The sequence below is a fragment of the Cygnus olor genome, chromosome 3 (genome assembly GCF_009769625.2).
Source record: "Cygnus olor isolate bCygOlo1 chromosome 3, bCygOlo1.pri.v2, whole genome shotgun sequence".
Classification (NCBI taxonomy): domain Eukaryota; kingdom Metazoa; phylum Chordata; class Aves; order Anseriformes; family Anatidae; genus Cygnus; species Cygnus olor.
In genome coordinates, this window is record NC_049171.1 from 103,620,101 (window position 1) to 103,645,172 (window position 25,072).

The 25,072-nt window shown below is 40.0% G+C and overlaps 1 protein-coding gene across 4 annotated transcripts in view; it reads left to right on the forward strand.

Moving 5' to 3' along the window:
- Positions 1 to 25,072, forward strand: part of XDH (xanthine dehydrogenase) — a 75,926-nt gene that overhangs the window by 38,451 nt on the left and 12,403 nt on the right. For 3 of the 4 annotated variants that reach the window (XM_040552937.1, XM_040552938.1, XM_040552940.1), the window contains 21 exons: positions 814 to 882; positions 1,653 to 1,721; positions 2,163 to 2,249; positions 3,490 to 3,631; positions 4,258 to 4,350; positions 5,027 to 5,178; positions 6,051 to 6,144; positions 6,981 to 7,090; positions 10,803 to 10,987; positions 11,504 to 11,678; positions 12,257 to 12,346; positions 13,021 to 13,190; positions 15,678 to 15,801; positions 16,355 to 16,474; positions 17,994 to 18,090; positions 20,043 to 20,167; positions 20,897 to 21,030; positions 21,499 to 21,586; positions 22,195 to 22,281; positions 23,699 to 23,890; positions 24,394 to 24,539. In XM_040552937.1, the coding sequence (XP_040408871.1) occupies positions 814 to 882; positions 1,653 to 1,721; positions 2,163 to 2,249; positions 3,490 to 3,631; positions 4,258 to 4,350; positions 5,027 to 5,178; positions 6,051 to 6,144; positions 6,981 to 7,090; positions 10,803 to 10,987; positions 11,504 to 11,678; positions 12,257 to 12,346; positions 13,021 to 13,190; positions 15,678 to 15,801; positions 16,355 to 16,474; positions 17,994 to 18,090; positions 20,043 to 20,167; positions 20,897 to 21,030; positions 21,499 to 21,586; positions 22,195 to 22,281; positions 23,699 to 23,890; positions 24,394 to 24,539 (2,549 nt within the window). Of the gene's footprint in view, positions 1 to 813; positions 883 to 1,652; positions 1,722 to 2,162; positions 2,250 to 3,132; positions 3,375 to 3,489; positions 3,632 to 4,257; positions 4,351 to 5,026; positions 5,179 to 6,050; positions 6,145 to 6,980; positions 7,091 to 10,802; positions 10,988 to 11,503; positions 11,679 to 12,256; positions 12,347 to 13,020; positions 13,191 to 15,677; positions 15,802 to 16,354; positions 16,475 to 17,993; positions 18,091 to 20,042; positions 20,168 to 20,896; positions 21,031 to 21,498; positions 21,587 to 22,194; positions 22,282 to 23,698; positions 23,891 to 24,393; positions 24,540 to 25,072 lie in introns of those variants that run through there. The other variant, XM_040552939.1, reaches the window with a different exon arrangement.

A 25,072-nucleotide genomic window follows, 5' to 3' on the forward strand; every position in this document is an offset into this window, starting at 1 on the left:
AGCCAGTCGATATAGTCTACTTAGATTCCCAACAGTCTTTTAACGGTGTCTCATCAAAGCCTTTTAAAGAGCATAAGCAGCCATGGGGTAAGAGGCAAGATCTATGTATCTATGAAAAAAAGACAGGAGATGGCAGGTAGGAGAAAATTGTGTGTTTTTCAATGGAGGGAGGTCACTGGTGGAGTTTGGCTGTCATGAAATCCCAGCCTGTTGCATAAGCAAAGGCAGATGCCTGCTGTTTGCTGCCTCTTCCAATACAAAACAAGGTGTCAAGAAATGAAACTAGTAGGAGTCTGGTACAAAAGCAAGGGAGATGTACCAGATAACTGGCCTGGAGAATTCACCAGAGGGTATTGCGGGGACCAAAACCTGACATAGGCTTCAGGGGAGACTCTGCAAATACTTGGAAGGAGAACTACCGAGGATTACTGAAGTGACAGAAACCACAGTAGACTAAAGTAGTCTCCTGAGCTGAAATCAGTTAGACCCTAGCAGAGTATTAGGTGTTGTATATATTCACCCCTTTTACTCTACTCTCTGCACATGCCTTCACAGCTGCAGCTGGACCAGAGTAGCTGGCTCAATTGTTAGGGCCTATCCACAAGAACAAGAGGTCAGTAAAGTAGACATGCCCTAGCCATCACAATGCCTTCCACAAGCAAGGGGAAACAACTACTTGCTTGGGAGATCCCATCTCCCATTTCTGCTTTGGAAATAGAAAACACGGGATTAATTTCTCTCAAAAGGGAATAAAATCTGCTTAATTTCCTTAGAATCTGTGCATTTTTCTCAGAACTGCTTTTGTCCCCACAGAACTCGAATTGCTGTGGCAGAGCAACACAAGGCACAGGATGCTGTCGTAGCACGAGGGAAAATAGCATGGTAAGCTGACTTAAAGAAGCCATAAGCTCAATTTTTAATGTTGTATTAGTAGAGTTTTTATGTAGTAGCCATTCCTCTGGCCTTACTGTAGTACAGGTATTCAGAGATGTCTGAGCTGGTTCGCATGTCTGTCTTGGAAAAATACTGCTGTCTTATATTCCTGAGTGGCATGACTGGCCATCATGACACAGCTTTTAAAAGAGTGAGCTATGTTCCTTCTGGATCTGTGAGGTGAAATACCATGGTGACAGCTGTAAGAAATGTGTTACTTGCTTTTGGTATATTGAAGCTACCTTTCTGTGAAAACACTTCTAAAAACCAGTTAACTCTCTGGTATGATCTTTCCCAAACTTCATAGTCTAATGATGAATGATTTAATGACCATTCCAATAAACTGTTCCATTGGATCTTCTTGGAATATCTGGAGTAAAAGAGCTAATTTTATGTACTAGTTGAGGTACAAATGGTGGAGGGATCAAAAGAAGGAATCCAGGCATAAGGTAGTAGGAATGTAAAATGAATTTAGGAAGGAGAATATAAAGAAATTATTTATTGGAAAACTCCAAGGAATTCTTATGGATTATAGTTGTGTGGAATACTTTAGCAATTAAGATTACTTTGAGTTCTTGCATCAAAATGGTTTATTAATGAGAAAATATTACCGAAAATTTCTGTTACCCAGGGATTGATAAAAGGGAGGAATATAACTGTAAAAGCTGGAGTTTTCTGACTTTGTGCAGAATAGCTGAAGTATACTTGTTTCTCTTCAGAATGGGAGTTGTTGTGGAGGAAGAGCCAATGGTCCAGGCTGCTGCATGAATGAAAAAGAGGACAAGGTGGTAAGGTGTTCCTTAAAGTACTTTTTGCTTCTTTCTTATGTTTTGGAACCTAACTCTGCTTTGCTCTGTGCCAAACCCCGTTGGTTGTAATTTGTATTTATACCAAGCGCTTTGGATTTACCTAGCTTTTATGCTGATGTTAACTCAGAAAAGGTTCCTTTGTCATCTAACATGCCAATGCGAAAGTGATGACTCTCTTGATTGGAAAAAACCTGTGATGAGTATGTTCAGGTTCAGGTTTCTGACCAGACCTATTCTTAGCAGAAAAATCCAACTGGGAGAACTTAGAATGCTGGTCCAGGTTGCATCTTTTCACTGTTTGCCATTATTTGCTGCATGAAATATTAAGAGGCATTTGATTGGAAAACGGAATGAGTTAGTATTATATGTAGATAGATTTCTCCTCTACCTACTATTAGTTTGCATTTTTCTCTTTCATAGACAATGATGTCTTCTAGCCTGTTCAGTTCTTCTGAGTTCCAGCCATTGGATCCTACACAGGAACCAATCTTCCCACCAGAGTTAATGGTAAGTTAATTCCAAAAGACCAAGTATGTCGTTCATTGGCTTCATTTTTCCATGCAGAGTTTGAATGTCCCCAGGGTCTCTGTCCTGAGGAAACGATAGTACAAAAGATGGCTACCAATAAAAGAAGCATGGGCATAAACTCTTCCCTCTTTATAAAAAGACCTTGCCAGCCAGAATGGCTTAAAAGATACTGAGTCTTAAGTGTCTTCCCCAGCTGGCTGCCTGCCCTTGAGTGCTCTTGGGTTGCCTTCCTTTCTGGTCACTGCCTGTCAAGGGATGGAACTGTTGCTGGCATCTGGATTTCAATTTAGTAGGTCATCTGTAAACCTCTATAGTAAATACAATTGCATCTGAGCTAATGACCCAGTAATCCATTTTTAGTGTAGGGAGAGAAGCAGGAACTATGGGATATAACTGAATATATGTTTGAACAAGGTAACTTCTTGAAAGCCCCAACTTCCCTCCACTCAGTATAGCAAGAGGAAAATCTGACTGGCTTACATCAAAAGTTAGGTAAAGAACAGCTTCTCTCCATGTTTAATTTCTGTCTTTTTTAGGGTAGTATTCCCCAAAGAAATTGTTCTGTAACAACAGAATTGTTCCAGCCAACAATCATGTCCAGTATGTGACTTGTTTACAGCTTCCTTCATACTTAAGAAACCAAAACTCAGTTGTTAATTCCGCTGCTGCACCCAACACAATCAAGCCAAATGTGTCCTGAGCTACAGCACTAGCAAGCTCTCATGATACTGTAGCCCAATATATATTTAGCCGGAACTAGGCTCCCCTCTATTTCTTCTCTAAGAAGTACCTCTGCCTGAGAGTTGATCCGATGTTGTTGGGAGACAGCTATGTTAGTCTGTTTTCTTCGGTCACAGAATGAAGGAATGAAAAAGGGAACCAGAATCTGGCCTTATTACTTCTGAGATGGGTGAAGCTACCAGTATCTGCCACAACTGGGGGATGATGGAGCATGCTGGCAGAGGTGTTGGTAGGGAGAAGTGGCAGCAGAATGCACCTGGCAGAATCAGGAAGGAAAAACTTTTGTCAGCGTGACAGAGACTCTTGTCAGTGATAGCGGAAGAATGGAGAATGACTAACTGATCAACAGTGTGGATATCACAGGTGCCCGTCAGTAACTTCACTGAGAGGGAGCCTGGCCTGGTATAGGCATGGGCAGCACATGAGGGATTCTTGGCTTGATGTAGGGTCTGAACTCCATCTGAACTCACTTTTGCAGAGTCAGAAAAACAAACAGCAGAAGCAGCTGTGTTTCAAAGGTGAACGTGTAATGTGGATCCAGCCTACAACTCTCCAGGAACTGGTGGCCCTCAAATCCCAATACCCCAATGCCAAGCTTGTTGTAGGGAACACGGAAGTGGGTAAGAGGAAGAGCTAATGCTCATTATCAGCAGTTGGAAAACTTTAAAAAGCTTACCTAGACCTCTGAGCCTTTGTACTAGTTCTGTGGAGTTCTGAGAAGTGGGGAGTGGCGTAGTATAAAATTTCCTTGTATTCAGAAGAATTTGGTTGTGAAACCTGTGTTTTGAAAGATGTTCAAGGAGTAAACTCTTAAGACTTGAAATGTTTTCTCCCATTGATGTTTTCTCCCATAATATATTGTTCTGCAAACATGAGGGGTGAGAAGGAGAGTTAAGACATATTGAGTAATTCTGTTATTCTGAACAATTAATCCACAATCTCCCATATTTTTCTGTTTCATTGCATTCATTCTTCTTTCCTGAAGGATTATGTACAGCAATAGCCAGATAACAAAAGTGCTAAATAGTGTATTTAAGGTTATTGAGAGCCAAGAAAAAAGTCTCTAGAACTTCCTGGTATTAATTGGAAACAACTCTTAGTTTATCTCTAAGACTATACATGATCAATGTGTTAGATGGTCAGTGAACTGACTCATTTATAGACCTGCTTCCGTTTCAATGGGAAACAGTTAATTTAGGCTCTCTGTCACCAATGTGTAACTGAAGGAGTCTTACTTTTCATTAAGGTGTTGAGATGAGGTTAAAGAACATGTTGTATCCAGTGATAATAGCACCAGGATGGATCGCTGAAATGAACGCTGTTCAACATACTGAAACAGGTGAGCAAAAAAGAGGCAGAATACCTGTTGAGTGGGGATTCCAACAGAATAATAAAGAGGGTATGAAGGAAAATCCCCACATTAAAGACTACTTTCTATATCTGTTAATGTTTCTCCCATGCAGGGAGTCAAGTGAGTCCTATGTATAAATAATTTGAGAATCAAAGAGAATTTTCAATGGAAGGTATTTTAAAAATTTTATCTCGGTTTGTATGGTGTTTTATTTATATTGATTGGGTTAATAATGGGTTTCAATGAGCAATCTTCTTATTTAGAAATATTTTAAAATTAGTAATTGGGGAAAAGAAACTGGATTTCACGGTCTGTGTGACTAAGTTAAGTATTGTATTTATTTTTGTGGTGGAAGCAGGTCAAACTTACAAATAGAAGTAATTGAGCTGATGTAGCGCGTGGGGCCCTACTACAGTGAGGCAGAAGGGTGGTGGGTTACTGTCACATGAGAGGCAATACCAACATGAGCTGTAATTTAAAAGAGAATTCGTTCTGAGGATGTGATGTTTACATGCAATGCATAAAAAGTACTTTGAGCGTCTTCACCAAACCCTTACTGCCTAATTAAATTAGTGGCATCTAAGCTTTGTAGACACAGTTATAACTGTCCTCCCATATCTAGACTTTTGGGAGAAGAAAAACAACACTTTTTGTTTGTTTACAGGGGTCACCTTTGGCGCTGCCTGTACTTTAAGCTCAGTAGAAGAGGTGCTGAGAAAAGCAGTGGCAGAGCTTCCTTCTTACAAAACAGAGGTCTTCCAGGCCGTCCTTGAACAGCTACGGTGGTTTGCAGGGCCGCAGATCAGGAATGTTGCAGTAAGTGATGTAGGAGTATTGAGGACTGGAACTGAAAGCTTGGTCTGAGGAGCTGGCCTCCCTCATCCAGCATTGCTGTGCCTGGTGCTCCCCATATAAGAACGCAGGCAAAAAAAGAAATTGCACATAAAACAACCCCAGGAATTGATAGCAACATGGGGTCTCAGGTGGTGTCTGCTGCAGTGATATCACGGATTCAGCAAGCAATGGCAACATAGTGGTTGTGCAGGTCTTCCATTACTGTTATTGGGATAAGTGGGGGAAACTGTAGAGAGGTTTGGCTGTGACTTAACAAAAATGTATTTACAGAGCTAAAAAAAAATAATGGACTGGATGACCTTTGACCATTCCTTCCAACTGAGCTATTCTACTGTTTGACTTTTCTACCAGCTCTGGCAAGCTGGCCTGCTTTTATTTTACACCAGACTTTATTCAACAAGTTATTATGCCATGTATCTGTACTGCAGTCCAAAGACTTTGTTTCCTCAGCATTACTGGAAAGATCCTACACAATTTTATGGATCTTCCATAACAGCTACAGCAATTGAATTTTGGCATTGTTGGGCATATGTGGTTTGAGCATAAAGTAATTCTGATGCATTACCCAAAGACTGTTCCGAAAATTGTTTCAGATAAATGTTAGTTCTGATGGGACAGCAACTGGTTTCAGGGGTTTTCTATTTTCTTACTTCAATAAAGGCCTGAAATTGTTGAGTGAGCAAAAAGAATATAAAGGCAAACTCAAGGCTAACTAACCACTTGTGCATGAAGTGTATGTATGAAGTGTATAAAGTAATGTAGGATTACAAGACGTTATTGTTGTATCTTCAGTTTCTTTTAATATTTATCTAATGCATTTTTTGTCACTCTAGGCTCTTGGTGGGAACATAATGACAGCAAGCCCAATCTCTGACTTAAATCCTGTGTTAATGGCAAGTGGAAGCAAACTGACCCTGGTATCAAATGGTAACTTACATTTCTTTTTGATGGTGAGGTCAATGAAATAGTCGACTGTCCTTTCCTATGCATTAGGTCAGGTCAGAACTTGAAAATGCATGTTACTAATTTATAAACTATTCTTAGTTTGACTTAATAGGTTTTTGCCCTTTTTGACTTTCAAGTTTTTCTAGACTTAAGGCTGGTTTCCCAGAGAATTTTGAACTTCTCTGTCAGAATGAATCTCTAGTACTGTGCATGCACTTACAGAAACATCCTTGTGAAGAGCTGGTTGAAGGTGTCTATTCATGAAGAAAAAAGGCATATAATTGTTTCTGTCACTCATACTTTGATACTAGTGGATTTTTGAGATAAAGGTTAAAACCTGTATTTTTTTTGTTTGTTTTTCTTTGAAGAAAGCCAAATGTCTCAATTTGTAGTTGCTCTTAGGAAGAATTTTTTTCATAAAGGATCCATTTGAGGAGCAGACTGACTGCTCAGTGACATTCTCCTGTGATGCATTTGTATGCAGGCTAAAGAAAGAGGGACTTGCATTGAAATGTTGGAAACTGATTCACTTGGAGACTCAGCTTTCATTAGATAATGGAGGGAGGACTTTGAGAGAACTCTTTTCATCAGTTCCTGTGCAGATAAAACTTCATATGTACACCAAAACTGTCATAAATTACATAAGGACCAAAGTAAAGCTGAGAAAATCCTTTCTAATTTGGTGAAATTGGGTGGGGAAAAAAAACCTGATATACGAAGAATGAATTGTGTAGGCCAAAGGCTCTTTCACGTGTACTGTTGTCATTCTTCATCCAAGTTAGTTATTCATCTGCCATTGATCTCTTCTTGCTCTGCAGAAGGCAAAAGGACTATCACGATGGATGAGAAATTTTTCACTGGATACAGAAAGACAACAGTGAAGCCCGAGGAAATACTTCTCTCTGTTGAAATACCCTACAGCAAGGAGGTAAGCTTGTAGGAAAAGATTTCATTGTCCATGGAATTAAAATGTTATTACCTGAATGTTAGTTTCACTGTAAGGCACTTTTCCTTGAAGACAGATCACGAAATGTGTATGTAGACCCAAGTGGATCAGCAAGCAAATAAATTATCTGGTGAAAAGCAAGCAACGGGAACTGGGCTCTCTGGTAAATACAGTAAGCCCAACTTTTTTCATGCAAGAAATACAAACTTCACTTTATTGTCCAAGGCTTTTTGAGCACATTCATTAATGACTAAAGGTGCCAATGTGATGTTCTCAGAGGCCTAAGTTCTGTCTACAAAATAGTACAGCAAAGATGCTAGTAGTTTGTGAAGTAAAATAACTTCAAGGTTCCTGAGGTTCCTGTTTCATTTCTGTGAAATGAAATGGGAAAAAAAAATGAGAGAAAAGTGTGGGGATAAGAGGCAAGTTCTGTTCTGCATCCTTGTCTTGCAAGACTGAAAGCACTAGGACTGACTATTGTGGCATTTTGCCAATGGAGACTTGCAGCTTCAAATGAGCCTGCAAAACTTCCATCAAGTAGAACAATGAACATTCCTCTTTTTTAGCAGCATGAACCATAACTAATTCAGTCTTTAAGGCAGGCAACATCAGACTTTAGTTTGATGCCTGTGAAGGGATTTACCTTTTTAGAGCTTGTGGCTACAATTTATAAGATGCAAGGATTCACAATGTAGTAACACATTTCCGTTATAAATGGAAAACATCCATTTACCTGAAATGCCATCCTGTTATGGGATAGAATCCCATAAATCCTTTGTCTATCCTCTATATTTTGTATCTAAGCATTAAGAGAACGAAGGTATTTTATTGATGGTGTTTTTACATCTATTTCTGAGTGATTCTACTTTGATCTCGTGGTAACTGCAAGCATCGCTTTTTTTCCAAAATGAGAACCACGTTTGAACGAGTCAGTGGAAAACACCACATTCCTCCATTTATATGACAGTCATATGGCAGTTTCACAAAACAAATAAATATTTACCAGCAGAGCAGTGGCATGATCTGTAGGTTATATGCAGCTCATTCATGTGAAAAACTAGAACAACTTTTGAACTCTCTACTTCCTGGTTGATCATGCTCATCAAGCACGAAACTAGGGAGACTAAAGTTCTTCAAGGGATGTCTGAAGTTGTTGGCATGTGGCAGACAAAGTGTTCTGGAACTGTGATTTCCTCACAACTGATGTGTCAGCACATAGCTAGAGATGATTTTTTGGTTTGTTTGTTTAAAACTGATGTTACCTCTTGCATTGATGTGACATCACACAAGGTGTAAGACTGGCCAAAAAACAGAAAGAATTAGACCAAACCTATTTAGCAGATAACAATATTTAGTGTTACTGTAGAGTAACTGAGTTTATGGTAAGCTTTATCATAGTGAGATTGTTAAAGAAGAAGAGGCTACACATTTTTCTCCTGCTAGTCTGTCTGTCAGATATTTAAGGTCTTCAGAGAAGAAAGATTGTTGAGTACTTACAAGATTGCAACTGAGTGAGAACAGCATTTGGAAAAGGAAACAGCTCAATGAATTAAAGTATAAACAGCTTCCAGAAAAGAAAACTGCTTATCTTTTAGTATATAACAAGGCATTCCTAGAACAGGGATGTTTTTAACATTCTTCTTTCTCTTCTGGGCTGCTAAAGCATTGCCTGTGTTCCAGGTAAGGTTCACAAATGTTAGACACGATTTGCATTGTTAACTCACTTACTGACTATCAGTTTTTTATATCCTTTACCTTGCATGCATCTTTCTCTAGCACGTTTTTCACTGTTATGTAACTTTTATGGTAATAGTATTTTGTGTCATGAACACACTTGAGTAGTTTTCAAACAGAAGAAGCATAACAACACAATGACTGTATATGTCTCTCTTTAAAAGACAATCTTAAATGTAACCTATTGTTTACTCAGTATTGCCATCATAGGTTCATAGTATCACATTGTTGCTCCACTGCAGACAGAAAGTGGTCATAAAGTTTACTTCATCCTTTAAATTAGTATCCTCCAACCTTCATCCATTATTGACCTTAATTCCGTGGTGCTGGATTGAAAAAATTCACATGGAAATGTTTTTGCAATTATGAATATTGCCTATGAGACTTTCAGAGCCTGTACATTTCTTAATATGCTCCTGCCTGGTGTTGCCTCTTGGGCCAGGCAGGGATTCATATGGAGGCATCAAGAATCTGAGTTGTCTTTCCTTTGAGATAGCTAATACCTAGAAGCTTTCACTGTGAACATTTAGAGGGAACATGCACTGTTGTTTTAGCAAGAAATGGGGCAGACATGGGCAGCTGATACGATGGCTACATAACCTGCAGCCCTAGTGAGGAAGAGTAGTGAGTGCATTTTCTCCTACAGGACTCTTTACCAAGAAAACTAAGATATCTTATGAGGCGTGAAGGCAAATTTTGCCCTCGTGTAGCAAAAGCTGAGGTGTGCAGTAAGAGAAGACGCTGCATTTTCTCCTCTTTGAAAGCTAATTACTTTAACAAGCGTAGTGGCAGAATGTCCTCATTGGGAGGATGTTACTGACGTTATTCTGCTATTATCTGCTGGCTGCTCACTGATCAGTTGAATTTAAGAAATTATATACAGACTAGTTATATCTCCAGTAACAAATCTCAGTGCACAAAACTGGCCTCTTGTGAAACTGTTCTCATTGCCAATGATAGAGGAATTATTCTTTACAGTAATGAAAGAAGTGTTATCTACTTCAGACAAGAGTTAGTTAATGGAACAGACCACTCTGCTCTGCAGAGTCACTTGGCTAAGCTATTCAAGAAAGAACTTGGCAGCAAACTGTCCACAGTGGCCATGCCAAGCCATCAGATCTGATTTCTCTCCTAGTCTGCAGGATGCCTGAACAGTAATTTTGTTATACTCTGCAGCACAGCCAAGGGGAAAAACTGACTTTACGCTATGACTCCAGATTGACACCATCACTTGATGTAAACTGGTGGAGTGTTAATCTCATGTTTACTGCCACTTTTGATAGGAGGGCTGCTGAGTTTTGTGAGTTGTAGTTGCTGGTGCATTTAGAAGAATTTTCTCTCTCTGTGGAGACCAGCAGAGGATTCAGAATAGTTACTGAGAGTTGTATTTTTAGTAACAGACTGATAATAAGTATGGTACATTCTGGAACTGTGAATGATTTGTGATTATTGATTTCAGTTCCGATAGAGTTTGAAGACTTCTGAAAGAGCAAGAAGAGAAGGGGTTTAGGGATCTGAGTTTTACTGATGAGGCTTCCAGCTTAGCAGCTTTGAAGACAGGAACAGTTGCTGAGGAATAATAAGCTTGTATAGGTACTAAAAATCTGTCTTTGTTCATCTCCTCATAGCATGGAAAAAATGTCTGCAGATCTCTGTCAAAACTCATTTTCTGAACAGCCCTATTATGGGTAATAATCACTGGTCTAATACATTAGATTTAATATTTGAATCATGTGAAATTTGGACTCGATGATCTTGAAGGTCTTTTCTGACCTATATTATTCTAAAATGTACAACACTGCCTTAAAAAACATGTTCTGCTTGGCACTGCAAGGTGAATCTACCTGACAGAGTTGCCTGGAATAGCTCATTCACATAGGGATAAGCTAAAAGTTTGTATATATCCATATTCCAAACCATGCCAAGATGAGGAGTAAAGAAATATTTTTCTGTCTCCTAGGGTGAATACTTCTCAGCCTTCAAGCAGGCTTACCGTCGAGAGGATGACATTGCAATTGTGACCTGTGGGATGAGAGTCCTGTTCCAAGCTGGCACTAGCCGAGTGGAGGACGTTAAACTAAGCTATGGAGGAATGGCTCCTACAACAGTCCTGGCACTAAAAACTTGCCAAGAGCTCATTGGCAGGTAGGAATTTTTCTGCAATAGAAAGGCTGGCTAGCAGAATAGTGCTGATTTTTACAGGAACAGTTTAAAAAACCCTGAATCATTCTCTCTTATAGTACCCAGAATGAGAAAGGGGAAGAATAGTAGATGCACTTCTGTAGCAGTCTATTTTGCGTGATGTCTTGTTTCTATCCGTACCCCTTACCCTCAAAGATCCGTATTGGTCTCTTTTTCACAGAGATTCCCTTGCTAAATGCACTTATCTAATGAAATTTGCAGATGGTAGATGTGGATATGGGCTAAAGAACTGATTTTTCTTTTGAAATGAACTGAGAAATCTGCACGTTTAATAGCTTTGTCATATCATTAGAAATGTACACGAGTCCAAGATGAGAGCAAAGCTGACATGTACCCTGTAAACAAGAGATAGAGCAGGTAGGCGTCACAAGATAGGTTGTGGGGCAGCCATGTCAGAAGAGTTAGTCTGCCCTGTTAATAGGTCTGAGAAAAGGCTGTGTCACCTGTGTTCTCTTGCAGAGACTGGAATGAGAAGCTGCTGCAGGATGCCTGCCACTTGCTGGCAGGTGAGATGGACCTGTCACCTTCTGCACCTGGTGGGATGGTGGATTTCCGACGCACGCTCACACTCAGCTTCTTCTTCAAATTCTACCTGACTGTCCTTCTGAAACTGAACAAGCACCACAATGGCCCTGTGAGTGTTGCTGGAGAAGGATGAACTGCATGTGCAGTCTTTCTGGGGAAAGCATAAGAAGAGTTCACATTCAGGAAGACTCATAGCAGAAAGTGGCCATGAAAGGATTTTTTTCCGATAACAAACTCCATGATGCAATAGCTGCCAAAGCTACTCTGCTGATTTCCCTGTGTGACAGGGACTAGTGTATCTCTCTACTTGCTTCCCCTTGGCATCTTCACCTTGCTGTAGGAAGATGTTGATCTGTGGGCTCACAGGAGGATTCCTGGAGTTCCCCTTGAGGGTGTTGTAATTGCTCTTGTGGGTCTTATGACTATTGTTTGCACAGAGCCAGAGTACTATTTGCTTTTCACCTGGTAAGAGATGGATTATCTTTACTGCAGGTTGAGCTTTGGGTTCCACTGTATGGTTAGTGTGGGCTTCTGCCACTTTGTACCAACAAACTTATTCTTCTTTGTGAGCCACCATCCAGGAGGGGCATCTGTGCCTTACTAAGGGAAAGAGAATATCCTGGATTACTGGGGAATGTGAGAAAGAGACTGGCAGGGAAGATAATTGTCATTAATATTCTTTGGCAGAACAATCTGTGTGAGCCTGTCCCCTCAAACTACATCAGTGCTACAGAGCTGTTTCACAAAGATCCCATTGCAAATGCCCAGCTCTTCCAAGTAAGTAGTGGTACCTGCATGAACTAGATCAGGCCTTTTTCTTTTTTTTTTTTTTTTTTAGCTCAAACAATGCTTCTTATCTTGTTGTCTCCCTGATTATAAACAATACACAAACTTACATAATGCCATTCCTGAGGCGTGTATTTGGGCCTCAGTCCCTTCCTTGCTTTAGGATACAGTGTTCTTTCCTGTCACTGTCCAAGACTGCTCTGACTTGTATAGCTTCATAAAATTTGCTGTAGGTAGCATTTTCCTCCTGCAACCAGCTCGATACACAAACTGAAACTGCCTTTCTGCTTTCCCCAGTTAGTCTTCCTTTCTTTGCATCTCTCAGGCTTCAGATTTGGGATATATATATCTCCCTCCTTATTTCTGTGCTAATGACCTGTTCTCTTTACCTTTGAGAGTAGCTGCAGAACTTGAATGTTTATGAGCTGTCATATCAAAGCTTTCTTCTCCCTAGCAATTTTAAAGAACCGTATCCCTTTCACATCATTCTCTGCAGCCCCATATGTGAAGCCAGTCCATCTTGTTTATCTTCCTTTCCCAGAGGACTGAGCACCTGTTCCGTTATACATCTCACTAGGATGTCTCACCTTGCCTTTTGTTCTCCCATCAATGCTTCTGTCCCCTGCACTATGAGCAGCAGTAATCAGTCATGTGTTTTACTTCAGGAAGTGCCCAGAGGGCAGGCAGCTGAAGATATGGTGGGCCGGCCTTTGATGCACGTATCAGCGGACAAACAAGCATGTGGAGAGGCTGTTTACTGCGATGATATCCCTCACTATGAGAATGAGCTGTATCTAACGCTGGTGATTAGCACCAAAGCCCATGCTAAAATCATGTAAGTGTTGCTTCTGAGTTTCAGATGTTGCATGCATCTAGTGCCTGCTGGGTTAGAAAATATTGACCTGTGGAGTTGTGGATAAGGGAAATGTCCTTGCATTAGTGAGACCTCCAGTTCATTGCACATTGTTACATAGAGGTGAGCTGTGTATGTTACAGCTGCACTGCCAGTCTGTATTAGTGGAAATATGAGGGAATTAACACCAAACTCAGAGCTTTGTTGGTGCACAAAGGTCTTGGCCCTAGGCAGCCTTCTTAATGCCCTATCACTCTCTTACACTCAAACACAAAATTAAAAAGGAGCTGGGTGGGAGAGCACCACAATGTCTTAGGAGATGCCTTAATCACTCACCAGAGCATGCAGCTTTTCTATGTGTCTAAAAATCTAGCTTGAAATGTGCAGTTCTACCACAGCACTCCTGGTAGCGTCTAGTCAGATCTGTGTACTGTCTTCTGTGTTTTGCCTTGCACAATGCTTGCCATGGCCATGCTTAAGCCCTCTGCATAACAGTCCTGTGTGAGAGAGATTCAGTTGTTAGATAGAGAGCTATTTGTGCTTGGCTTTAACAAGGTGGATAGGTCAACATTTGGAAGTGTAGATGTCTAAAAACATCTTGTCCATAGAGAGAATGACTGATGGAGAATTTATAACTAAGGTGACTAACAACCTCTAAAAAGTCTATTTTGGCAGGTAATGTCTTCTACATTCTCGTATAAATTTTAATGCTGTTACATTGCAGTACTGACTTACCCCCATGCAATCCCTAATTGCACGTGCACTGTGGTGGTTCTTCAGGCTCCCATCTGCTTTGGTGTGGTACACTCAGCAGTGCATTACCTCATGACACCCTCAATAGCCTTGCGTTGTGTCATTCGTTCCTTAAGCAATACTTCCTGCCTGTTTAGGTTTCCTGCCCAGAGGTTTCCCACAGTGGTCTAACACAGGACAGGCAGCATACAGTGGTCATTTATGCACAGATGTGGTAGTTGACTCCCAGGTTATGAAAAAAATTATTCTGTCATCATAGTTAAATCTTAGGTGTTGCAGTTTTGGCATTGGTGAGTGACACAAACATACGAGCATTGTTAATATTACCAGTGTACGTGGGGCAATAGAGAAAGCATCACATCTATGCCTATGACCCCAGTGTGAATTATTTTCTAGAGGTTGCTATGCACATTCTCTTGCACCTGCATTGCATGTTCACGTTTCAAGCCATGTCAGTGTCATTCTGTAGAGGAAGTGGCAGTATATTTCATCAGGTGACAGAAGTATCTCAGCCTGTGATTACGTTGGCTAAAATATTGACTTTGAAAACTTCACTTCAAATGAGTCAGGTTTTGACTACGAAATGTAAGTTAGAAATTATCTGCCTCTATATTACTAAGGAAATTGATCAGGGGATTCTTTCTGAGGCATTGCTGCAGAAGTGCAAGAAAGTGAATTTTCCAAAGAAAAATAGCATTTTCTTCAGCTCCTGTTGTCTGTCCATGTGGGAGAGTTCATTCATGCATTTAATGTCTTTTTAAAAAAAATAAGTCTGTAGAACACTGGGACGCATAAACTTTCAGGCAGAGTTTGTATCAGAATTTCAGATAAATCCAAGCATGCTGGAAAAAATTGCAGCAATTTAACAGAAGACAGTAAATCATTCAGCAGAAACGAAGCCACAGCTCTTTTTGCAACAGATCCCTTGTAAAGCCAGCCAATTGCATAGCTACTGTTCACAATATTGCAAAAAAAGCTGGAAAGTTGTTTGCATTTTTTTATGAAGAGCTCCATATAAAAATATATTATAATGCACCTTTTTTTCCTGTCTTGCTTGTCACTTACTTTTAAACCTTTACATGATTTCAGCAGACAAACATTTTCATTAGATACCTTTTCCTGATTACCAAAAGAAACCTTTCATGAAGTTTTTTTTCTCTTGGAGCTTCATTTCTTTTGCACCCTTTTAAATACCCTGCAGCTTTATTGTGATTAATACTCAACTTCTCCCAGACTCACAGCCACATTTTTCTCCAGAGGTGAACAAACTGTAGATAGATCTGCAGTAAGATCTTATATTTATCAATATACAAGGAGGAATCCTGCCCTCATGAAATCATGTTAGCTAAGATGGCAGTGGAGGCATACCATCACTAACACAAATTTCTCTTTGGTAAAGGGTGTCAAGAGATTTTTGGCATACATGACAATTGGATTAAATTCAGGTATGTCTCGGGGAAAAGATGTATGATGCAGTATAGTCCAAAGCAGCAGGTTGATTATCAGCCTGACAGTCAAGATTCAGGTTATAATATAGTTCCCAAATGATTTTAGTTGCCTTTCTGCCTTGGTCTTACATTATATTGATATGACAAACTCCTCTTTTGCATAGTCAGACTTCATGGAGTCAAGCCTGAAGATTTATTGGTATCTCATAAGCACTTACAGAAAGAAAAATGAGAAAGAATAACACTTCCTCTCCTGCTTTTTCTTTAGTTCTATAGATGCCTCTGAAGCCCAGAGCGTTCCTGGGTTTGTGTGTTTTGTCTCCGCTAAAGATGTTCCTGGCAGTAACATCACTGGTATCGCTAATGATGAGACTGTCTTTGCTGAGGATGTGGTATGTGGTTAAAAAAATAGCTGTTTTCACTTACACTGTCCAGGAGATAAGACTTAGTATATTGTCCAGTGAAGTCCTCTGTTGTATCCAGAGACAAATTCTGACTGCACTGGAGTCAGTAGAAATTTTGGTGCCAAATTCAGTAAGGCTTGCCTCATGCCCCTCTTCTCTAGCTGCATTAATCTCCTCTAAGCTGCAGACTACTGTGCAGGCTTACACTCGTTCAGTTACTTTCCAAAGTCATTTGTGATCAGAGTTTACCTTGACAAGTTATGAGTAATTATGTCTGTATTCCATTCAGACATCTCTTACACAATGAAGGCAAACCTGCTACTCAGAGACACCAAAAAACTCCAGTCTAGCTACGCAGATAAAATTGTACTATTCCTTACTCCATTCAGAGTTCATTTTACATAGACTGGTCCAATCAAACAGAGAAAAAGTTGCAGAAACAGAGTAAAAGTTGCAGATGATAGGAAGAGAATTATTATGAGCTGCTCAGTTACTGCACATATACACAGTAAATGATGGTGGGTCCCAATCTGGCCTGCAGGTCACTTGTGTTGGTCATATCATTGGTGCAGTTCTTGCAGACACACAAGAACATTCCAGAAGAGCAGCTAAAGCTGTGAAGATTAAGTATGAAGAGCTCAAACCTATTGTCACAATTCAGGTAAGATGGCTCAGATCTGCTGCTGCAGTTATCTCGGAGTCCTCTGATATCTAGTTAACTTCTCTTTTCACGGATGATTATTTAACCACATGTTGTGTTAGTCTTTGTGATGCAGGTGCAGCAGGATATGGATAGAAAGAATAATTTGTATATTTAAATATAAAGAGGACACACCTTTGATACGGTACTGATTAGGAGTATATTGGTTCTGTATTATTTAATGCTAAAACAAACAAACTCTGAGAGATACATTGCACTCTTTACAAATTTGTTTAAATTAACAAGGTTACTGCCAGTTACATTTTTATCTGCAGGTGCTTGCTTTCAATATTGTCTGGTATAACCTTGCTGGCTTCATTGGTATTTATTCATTCTTCTCTCATATACAAAACTCAGTAAGAGAGTGTGAAAAAGTCCCCTCTAGCTCAGCCACTGCACTGTTTCTTTGACTTTTCTGCAGACCGTTTGTAAAGTTTCTAAAGCTGACAAAATCAATTTTCAGTTCTCTCTGCTGTGAATATTTCTACTGGCTGTATGGATACAGTCCGTAAGTGGGTCTTCTCAAAGCTGAAGAAATGCATGTCAACAATTTGTAATTATTTTGTGCCTTTTTTTTTTCAGCTTATTATTTGTTGACAAAGTTTCCTTGTGAGAGTGAAAGCAAGTGGTAATATCTAATACGGGATTCACATGTAGAAATTGGGAAGAAAAAAAAAAGTATGAAGCCAGAGAGAAATTAGAACCATGGAATTCTAATTAATTTTTATACAGGTCAACATGTCATACCATGTAGTTTGTAACGTGCATCGCATTCATGCAAATACAAAGAGTCCATGCCTTGTCTCATACAGGCAGTAGTGCTGTCATCTATGAGCAGAAGCTTTGATTTGTTTACATGACAAAATTTACAAGCATTGTGTGAGAACTTTTCCTTTTCTGAGGCTTCCATCTGCTTATTCAACCAGGGAAGATGAGACTAGAGATAAAAATGTGTTGATTTTTGTTGTTGTTCCTTGATCACTGTTTTGTTTTGTTTAAATTGTGGAAAGCTTCAGTTTTGGCAAGAGTCAAAAATGCATTTATGAAATTTCTACAAGGAAAATTGGGATTTGGCTCAAAAGTGAACTATTTGTGCAGAACTTCTCAATCCATTTGGGAGATTTAGTTTTTTCCTCTTTCTTTTCTTTCTCACTTCCCCCCTCTTCAGACCATGAACTGTAGTTAACACAAGTTGCAAGTCATAGGTCTGGTGGCTATGCTCTGGATCCATAAGGTAAAATGGGTCAGAAGAAACAATCTAAGATTATCCAATAATTTATTGTGGATTATCGTGGAACTGCTGTTATGCCAAAAAAAAATTTTTTAAATTGTACTGTGCAAGTGAAGTCATTTGCCTGTTGCTATAGTTACTGTCCTACAAGAACTTGTGCTTCTTTTCTTAAATATTTCTTCTTCAGTCAGAGGAAGCTTTGCTTTCAGCCTGCTTCCACAAAAATTTCATTGTGTCATTGTTTCCTAGGAAGCTATTGAGAAACAATCCTTTCTTAAGTCTATAAAGAAGATTATTAAGGGAGATGTGAAGAAAGGATTTGAAGAATCTGATCTCGTTTTGGAAGGTGAGAATAAGTATTAATACTTTTACAATAGGATAGTCTGTGACAATAGAAGTCAAACTATCAGCCTCCTTTCTATGCATATGATACCAAGCTCATGCAAGTAAAGCTTGCTGGGCTGAATTTCACATGAATTTTCAACTAACTGTTTATATACAAATAGCTCATGAAAAAATTAATTTCAGTTTCAAAAGGACTTGGATGCTCTCAGCTATGCCCCTGTAAACACTGTCTTCTAATGTAGGGACACATTTTTCTTGAGCAGATACTCTATAATGTGATTCTTTTTCCTGAAATGTGTCATATAGAAGCTTTGCCCTGTCCAAACATAGTCTAGTCTGAATCTTACAGACCTTAGTCCTGATATATGACTGTGTCTTATTAAAACAGGACATACATGCTTCTGAAAACCAGATTCACCAACTTTGGTAGCTGTAGGTATCATGAAGAACATGAGAACTCCTGATAACATTTTTTGAATGTTCTTTGTTGGTCTGTTTTTTGATGTGTTCTTGGTCTCATGCAGCTGGAGTCTGTCAGGGAGGTTATAGAGGCATGGATAAACACACCAATTCTCAACAACTGTTTAACCCTGTAAGGATTAGGAGGAAATAGTGCCAGAGCTGTGAACTAGAGTACTCTCTCAGATCCACATTGTGTGACCATGAAAAGTGAAGGGTAACTTGCTTGGTGTGTGGCACTGATCAGTAGCTTCTGTAAGGAAGAGTCACATACATCGGACCTTCTGGAAACTATGTATTTATTTAAAAAAAAAAAAAAAAGATGGTGTTACATCCCTCTTCCAGATCTGAAAGCAAAGTTAAGTAAGGTACACACATGAGACCTGATATGAAGAGATTATTCTTAAAGAAAACAGAGAATTATTGCCACCCGTACCTCCTCATGGGAGAAGGAAAGAGCTGTTTAACTGAAACACACCTTTCCAATTCTGTCACTTGCTGTATTTTGCTATGCATTGCTGAGACTTTTCTCTGCAGTCAGACATTGGCCCTGGCATTTCAAGGGTGTCATAAACTATTGTTTACTGTTTCTTAAGGAGTACTATACTATATAAAATGAAATCATTGTCCCAGGGAAGGCAGAGATTGTTCTGAGCTAGAATATTAGGTTATTTAAAAACCCACAATACTGTGCAAATGCCAGGCCTACCCCTTTGAGCAGACAAGGGGAAAACCCTTCTTCATACCAGAGTAAGCATAGTCTCACACGAGTGTGCATTTCTCACTGAGGTGCCTAAAGAAGACAGCTATTTTGGTGTCACTAAGTTGAACAGGAGAGAAACAGGATTTTGAGAACTGCTCTGAAAATTATTTTTGTGGCAGCTGAATAGATCAGGGCCATAACTGAGAAAAAAGGTTGATTCTGAGATGTAACAATGTGTAGCATGACTTAAAACTGCACCATCAGCAATGCCAGATAAGATGTCCTGGTAAAGAGTCATGTGTAGCAGCAGAGAATTGATTACAAGTTAGATCATCTTAAAGCATTTGGGGTTTCTATTTTTGTTCCCCTATTTTGAAGTCTGTAATCCTGCATTTGATCTGCTCCGCTAGACTATGCTTGATTTATTTTTATCCTTCATGTCAGTGGTATTATCAAGGCAGTCCGAAAGGCACCAAACACTAAATTTTAAAGGATGCTAGGTCAATGGTGTGGGGGTGCAGGCTTATTTTTGAAATGCCAGCCACAAGTGTTTCAGACTGCAGATTTCTAGAAAGTGGTTGTTGCCTTTTTGTTGTTAGGTTTTTGGTTTTTTTTTTTGAGTTGAAACTGGAAATGCTGGTTCTAGAGCTAAGGATATCCAGTGCTGAGCAGCACGAAGGATTCTTGTTTAACACATCAAGAGAGCAGTGTTTTGCAGACAACAGGTGGTGGGAAACTTCTTACAACACCAGGAACACCCTACTTATGAGGCATTTCTTTCAATTTTCTAGGAGAGATGTACATTGGTGGACAGGAGCACTTCTACCTGGAAACACACTGTACTGTGGCTGTGCCAAAGGGAGAAAGTGGTGAGATGGAACTGTTTGTGTCAACTCAAAACTTAATGAAGACACAGGTACTACTACCTCATTGACCTGATACCCGAAAAAAACTTCTGAATCTCAGTGTTAGAGTAAATAAACAGTTGTTTTGCAGTTAGTCCTAGCTTGCCTTGGGGGGGGGGGGGGGCGGAAAGCCAGTTAGGTTTAGAGGCAGGTGTAGGATCAAAGTCCACATCCATCATATTGGTGTCCTGAATCCACTTCCAGGTAAGAGATTTCTCTTGGCATCTCTCTTACCAGGGATTACACGCTTAACCCTTGATGGCAAGGCCTGGTTGTTGAATGACATGTCAGAAAGGGAGGTGGTGCAAACATTGACAATATAGACTAACTCTGCCATTTTGTGGGATAGGCTACAGGCACTATGGGATGTCTCTGTCCTGTTTACAGACTGACTCACCAAGACTGTCCAAAATCCCATAATTTAGCGAGGAGAATGGACAGAGTGGTACAGATGTTGAATGTTGTGCTAAATGAGACCCGTATCTTGGTAACCTCATCTGCTGCAAGTCTTTCTAAATCTTGTGCTGTTTACTGAAGGACTATATGCCATCCCACCTCAGAGATGAAATGATGGGCTTATTGGTTCCAATTGCAACTAAGTCAATTGCAGGACTGATAGGACCTGTAGCAGTAACAGAGTATTTCCACTATTACAATGGCTGCAAAAGGCAGTGTGTTTGTGTCTGGTTCTTAACACCGGGACAGCTCCACACATGCTCTGCTGTTCTGTTTTTCTTCAGGAGTTTGTTGCTAGCGCACTGGGAGTCCCATCAAATAGGATTGTGGTTCGAGTGAAAAGAATGGGAGGAGGATTTGGAGGAAAAGAGACTAGAAATACCATTTTGACAACTGCAGTGTCTGTGGCAGCCTTCAAGTAAGTTTCTGTGTAGGGAATAGGACTTTTCACTTCACCTGGTCTAGCCTTCCTCTTTTTAGAGCACAATTTGCACTGGAGCACTTTGAAGACTCTTCGTGGCTTTCTACTGTGTAGCTTGTAGCAAGCCTGAGATTTCCTAAAGGAGGTATATAATGGTTTCTGAGCTGGAAGGAACTGAACCTGCTCAAAAGGACTAAGCTTATTCAAGAATGTCAGCTTTTAGCAGGAAAGGGGGGAAAAAAAAAAAACTTTTCTGTTCTTTTGATACATATATATATATATATGCATACACACAGTCAATCTAGCCATTTTCTTGAAAGCAAGATACATAATCCAGGCAATTTATCCCTAACTCAGGTGGCCATTGCCACCACCCTGGAAAGACTCTGAAAAGATTCGTGTACGTCTCCATAGGAACTGTATCGTGCATTTCAGGGTTTGCCTGATAAATGTATCCTTTAACAGAACTGGACGCCCAGTAAGGTGCATGCTGGATCGAGATGAGGACATGCTTATAAGTGGTGGGAGGCATCCCTTCCTTGGAAGATACAAGGTATGCATACATATGAAATGAATGCATGTTTTCTCAGTGTCATTTGAAACATCAGAGAGTAGTAAGATACAGCGATAAACTTACTGCTCTGGTTGTTTCACCGCTGATGTCCCCTGCAGCAAATGGATCTGATCAGCCCAGTCATGGCATTCTTTCTGTTAAAGTCCTTTTGCTTCCTGAAAAGTTGTGCTTCCTGTAGCAGTACTTTTGGTTTGGATGGTTCCCCTCTCATGACCTCTGTGTGAGTACTTCCCTCCTCTTCCACCAAAGAATCTGCTCCTCGTGGACAATTACGTTGATCTTAGATGGCTCCCAATTGGTTTACAGTATTGTACTCCTAATTGTCTTAACTTTCTCCTCCCATTCCTTCTTCAGTCCAAGTGCTTTTGTTTTTCAAGGCAAAAATTTGTTAAGGAATGTGTGGCTGTGACAAGTGGCCTTTATTTTCAGAAGAGTTTTCTGGAGCAAGATTAAGATGTGTACATACGCTCTTTACTGGGAAGCTTCCTCACTTACCTTTTGTCTGCATGGGGTCCATTCAGTTTTTGGAAGGAAGTACAAAACCACATTTTGTAGAAAAGACATTACTGATAATACTCTCTTGACAGGTTGGTTTCATGAAAAATGGGAAAGTCAAGAGTCTGGAGGTGTCATACTACAGCAACGGGGGCAACTCTGCAGACCTCTCTCATGGTGTAAGAGAAATTTTCTGATAGTTAACTATGTAGAAGACATGTTTCCCTGCATAACCTTTTTCTCTGATTTTAGAGAACTTATCTACAGCAATGCTTACACATCCTGCACACTGACATGATTGTAAGCAGATTTTGATGAGTTTTGTAGCTTCTACAACTGCTGTCTGAGCCAACCTACTTGTCTTGACATGTGCTACACAGTTTTTACTGATGCCGTAGTAACTTGGATAGGGCAAAAGGGTCAAGGAGGTTTGCTTTGCCTTACAGAAGACTGTGATGGGAAACTTACTGCACAATATAAGATGGCTAATACTCCCCCAGCTTTGGGGAAGGCTAGTTCCTTGGAATAAGAAATGCCAAAGTCAATAGCCTGATCAGGGCAGAGTGCCTAAGTCAACAGGTTTGTTAAGGAGTGACTAAAGCTAACAGAAGCTCAGCATTGGAGTTCAGAAGCAATAAGGACAAGGTTGGGCCTGATTTCAGAGTTTGTTTTCAAGAATTTTTGCACTGTTCAGTAGAAAATTATCCTTTTCTGTTGTGTGTCCAACCCATTAGCCTAGTGTCAATCATGCTCACTTTAGTTCTCCTTCCCAAGTCTGCTGAGTCTTTGATAATTTTCTGCAAAAATGAATCCATTTCAGTGAGAGAGGACTGCAAGTAGTAGAGTCACATTTGATGCTAGCAATATGCTTGGTGCTGTACAGAGAGGAATGTCAGGCATGTGTCTTTGCGTAAACTGTGGGCGTGGCTGGGAGTACATACACATGGAGTTGTCTGACTGTGTTTGAATTAGGAAACTGGGAAGTACTCCAAGTTGAAATAAATTTGAGATGTGCATAATTTCCTCCATGCTGCTGGGAACAAAAGCCAGAAAGATGATCTGGCCCTTTCTCAGTTTGGACAATTAGTGGACAAAGATCTGAAATCTTGTGGTTTAGATGTAGTTATTGAAAATATTTATTTTATTTGCCCTTACTACTCCCATAGCCCAGCTGCTGAGTCACTTGACATCAGCAATACATCTTTTCCAGGAGCAAATTACTCAGTATATTTAAAAGAAGATTCTTGAGCTTCCAGGCAGGTAATGGCATTTAGTAACAGTTTGTCCCAGCAAGAGCCCAAGGCCAACAAATAACTTTGAAGCTCAATCTGTTCCAGGATCCTAAATGTTAAGAAAGAAGCGTGCTTATCTTTCTTTCCTTCAGGAGGATACTGCTTCACACTCCAATACAAACAGGAAGGAGTACAGGCTGCACCTCAGTGCTCACTCGTGTTAACTGCAGACCTGTGGGATGCAAGAGAAAATGATTCTTATTGTATTGTGTTGCACCTTTCCAGGCTGTCTTTGGCAGGTGATCAAAAGTTTGACATGTAATTCATGTAAAATGTATATACACCCATCCCTTCTCTTCACCAGGTTATGGATAGAGCCCTGTTACATTTGGATAACTCCTACAACATCCCCAATGTTAGCAGTGTGGGCACTGTCTGCAAGACCAACTTGCCTTCCAACACAGCCTTCCGTGGCTTTGGAGGCCCCCAAGGAATGATGATTGCTGAGTGCTGGATGAGTGATATTGCTCAGAAGTGTGGCCTACCACCTGAGGAGGTACAGATCCACTGACACATTTCAGGGCAGTGCTGCCTTTGAACAAGCTCTGAGAACTGGATAAAACCAAAGAAAATTATGAAGCATAAGAATTTTTGCTTCATTTTTTGCTGAGTCCTTAGCAGAATTTCAGATTTTCTCTTTGATAGTCACATTATAGCTTGGTTCTTCGTTCTAGCATCTTCTGCTTCCTTATGTTCCCTAAGTAGCCTCGATTGTGTAATACCTGTTTTAACAGTAGGTATTCAGAAAAAGTCTAAAGGTACTAAGTACCTTAATCTTATTAACAATATGCTAACATTTTCTCTTCAAAGTTCCCAGCCTTAATGTCTTATGTTCCATTTTCCCATAAACAGATTTGTATCTGTTAATTCTACTGCTCTGTAGAGCGAACACAGAAGGAAAAACTAGGAACCAATGTTCTTTTGATGACATCCGTTAAAAGGACCTAGTTTGAAACATTAAACTTGGCATGTCCTGTATATGTCTCTTTCTTTGGGAAGGTACGGAAGCTCAATCTTTATAATGAAGGAGACCTCACTCATTTTAACCAAAAGCTGGAGGGATTTACTCTACGAAGATGCTGGGATGAGTGTTTGTCAAGCTCTAGCTTTCATGTGAGGAAGAAACTAATTGAAGAATTCAACAAGTAGGTGTTCTGCAGCTGTGGTGTTACTGGGTGTACCTGTTGCCTTCTAACTTCTGGAATTCTCTTAGCAACTTGAGCAATGTGAAGTTCATCCATATATTTGCAGAGTGACTTCTAAAAATTCCTCTTTTTGAAATTTCTACAGGCCTGTTGTGTGAAGAAACCTATATCAGTGACATGGTAGCTTAGATAAGGCCTAGCATGACATGGTTTTGTAAGGGAAATGTAGCAGAGGAGAGATGTCTGTAAAGTCTAGGCTTTGCTTGACCTTTCATATGCCTGTCAAGGCAATTTGTGTAGGCTTTGCACTGCTTTTTAGCCTTTCTTAATTGGCTTGTATTTATAACTAGGTAGCTAATAGTTAAGAGAAGTGCTTCTCTAATGCCTAGGAGGCCATCTTCAATTCAGATTTCTTCTTGTACCCATAAACAAAGCCATTCTTTCTTTAAAATCACTGATTAACTCAGACTGTGTTGCATTCATGTATTTAAATTCTGCTTTGATACCCAATCTGTCAGAGCGGTATGGCACCA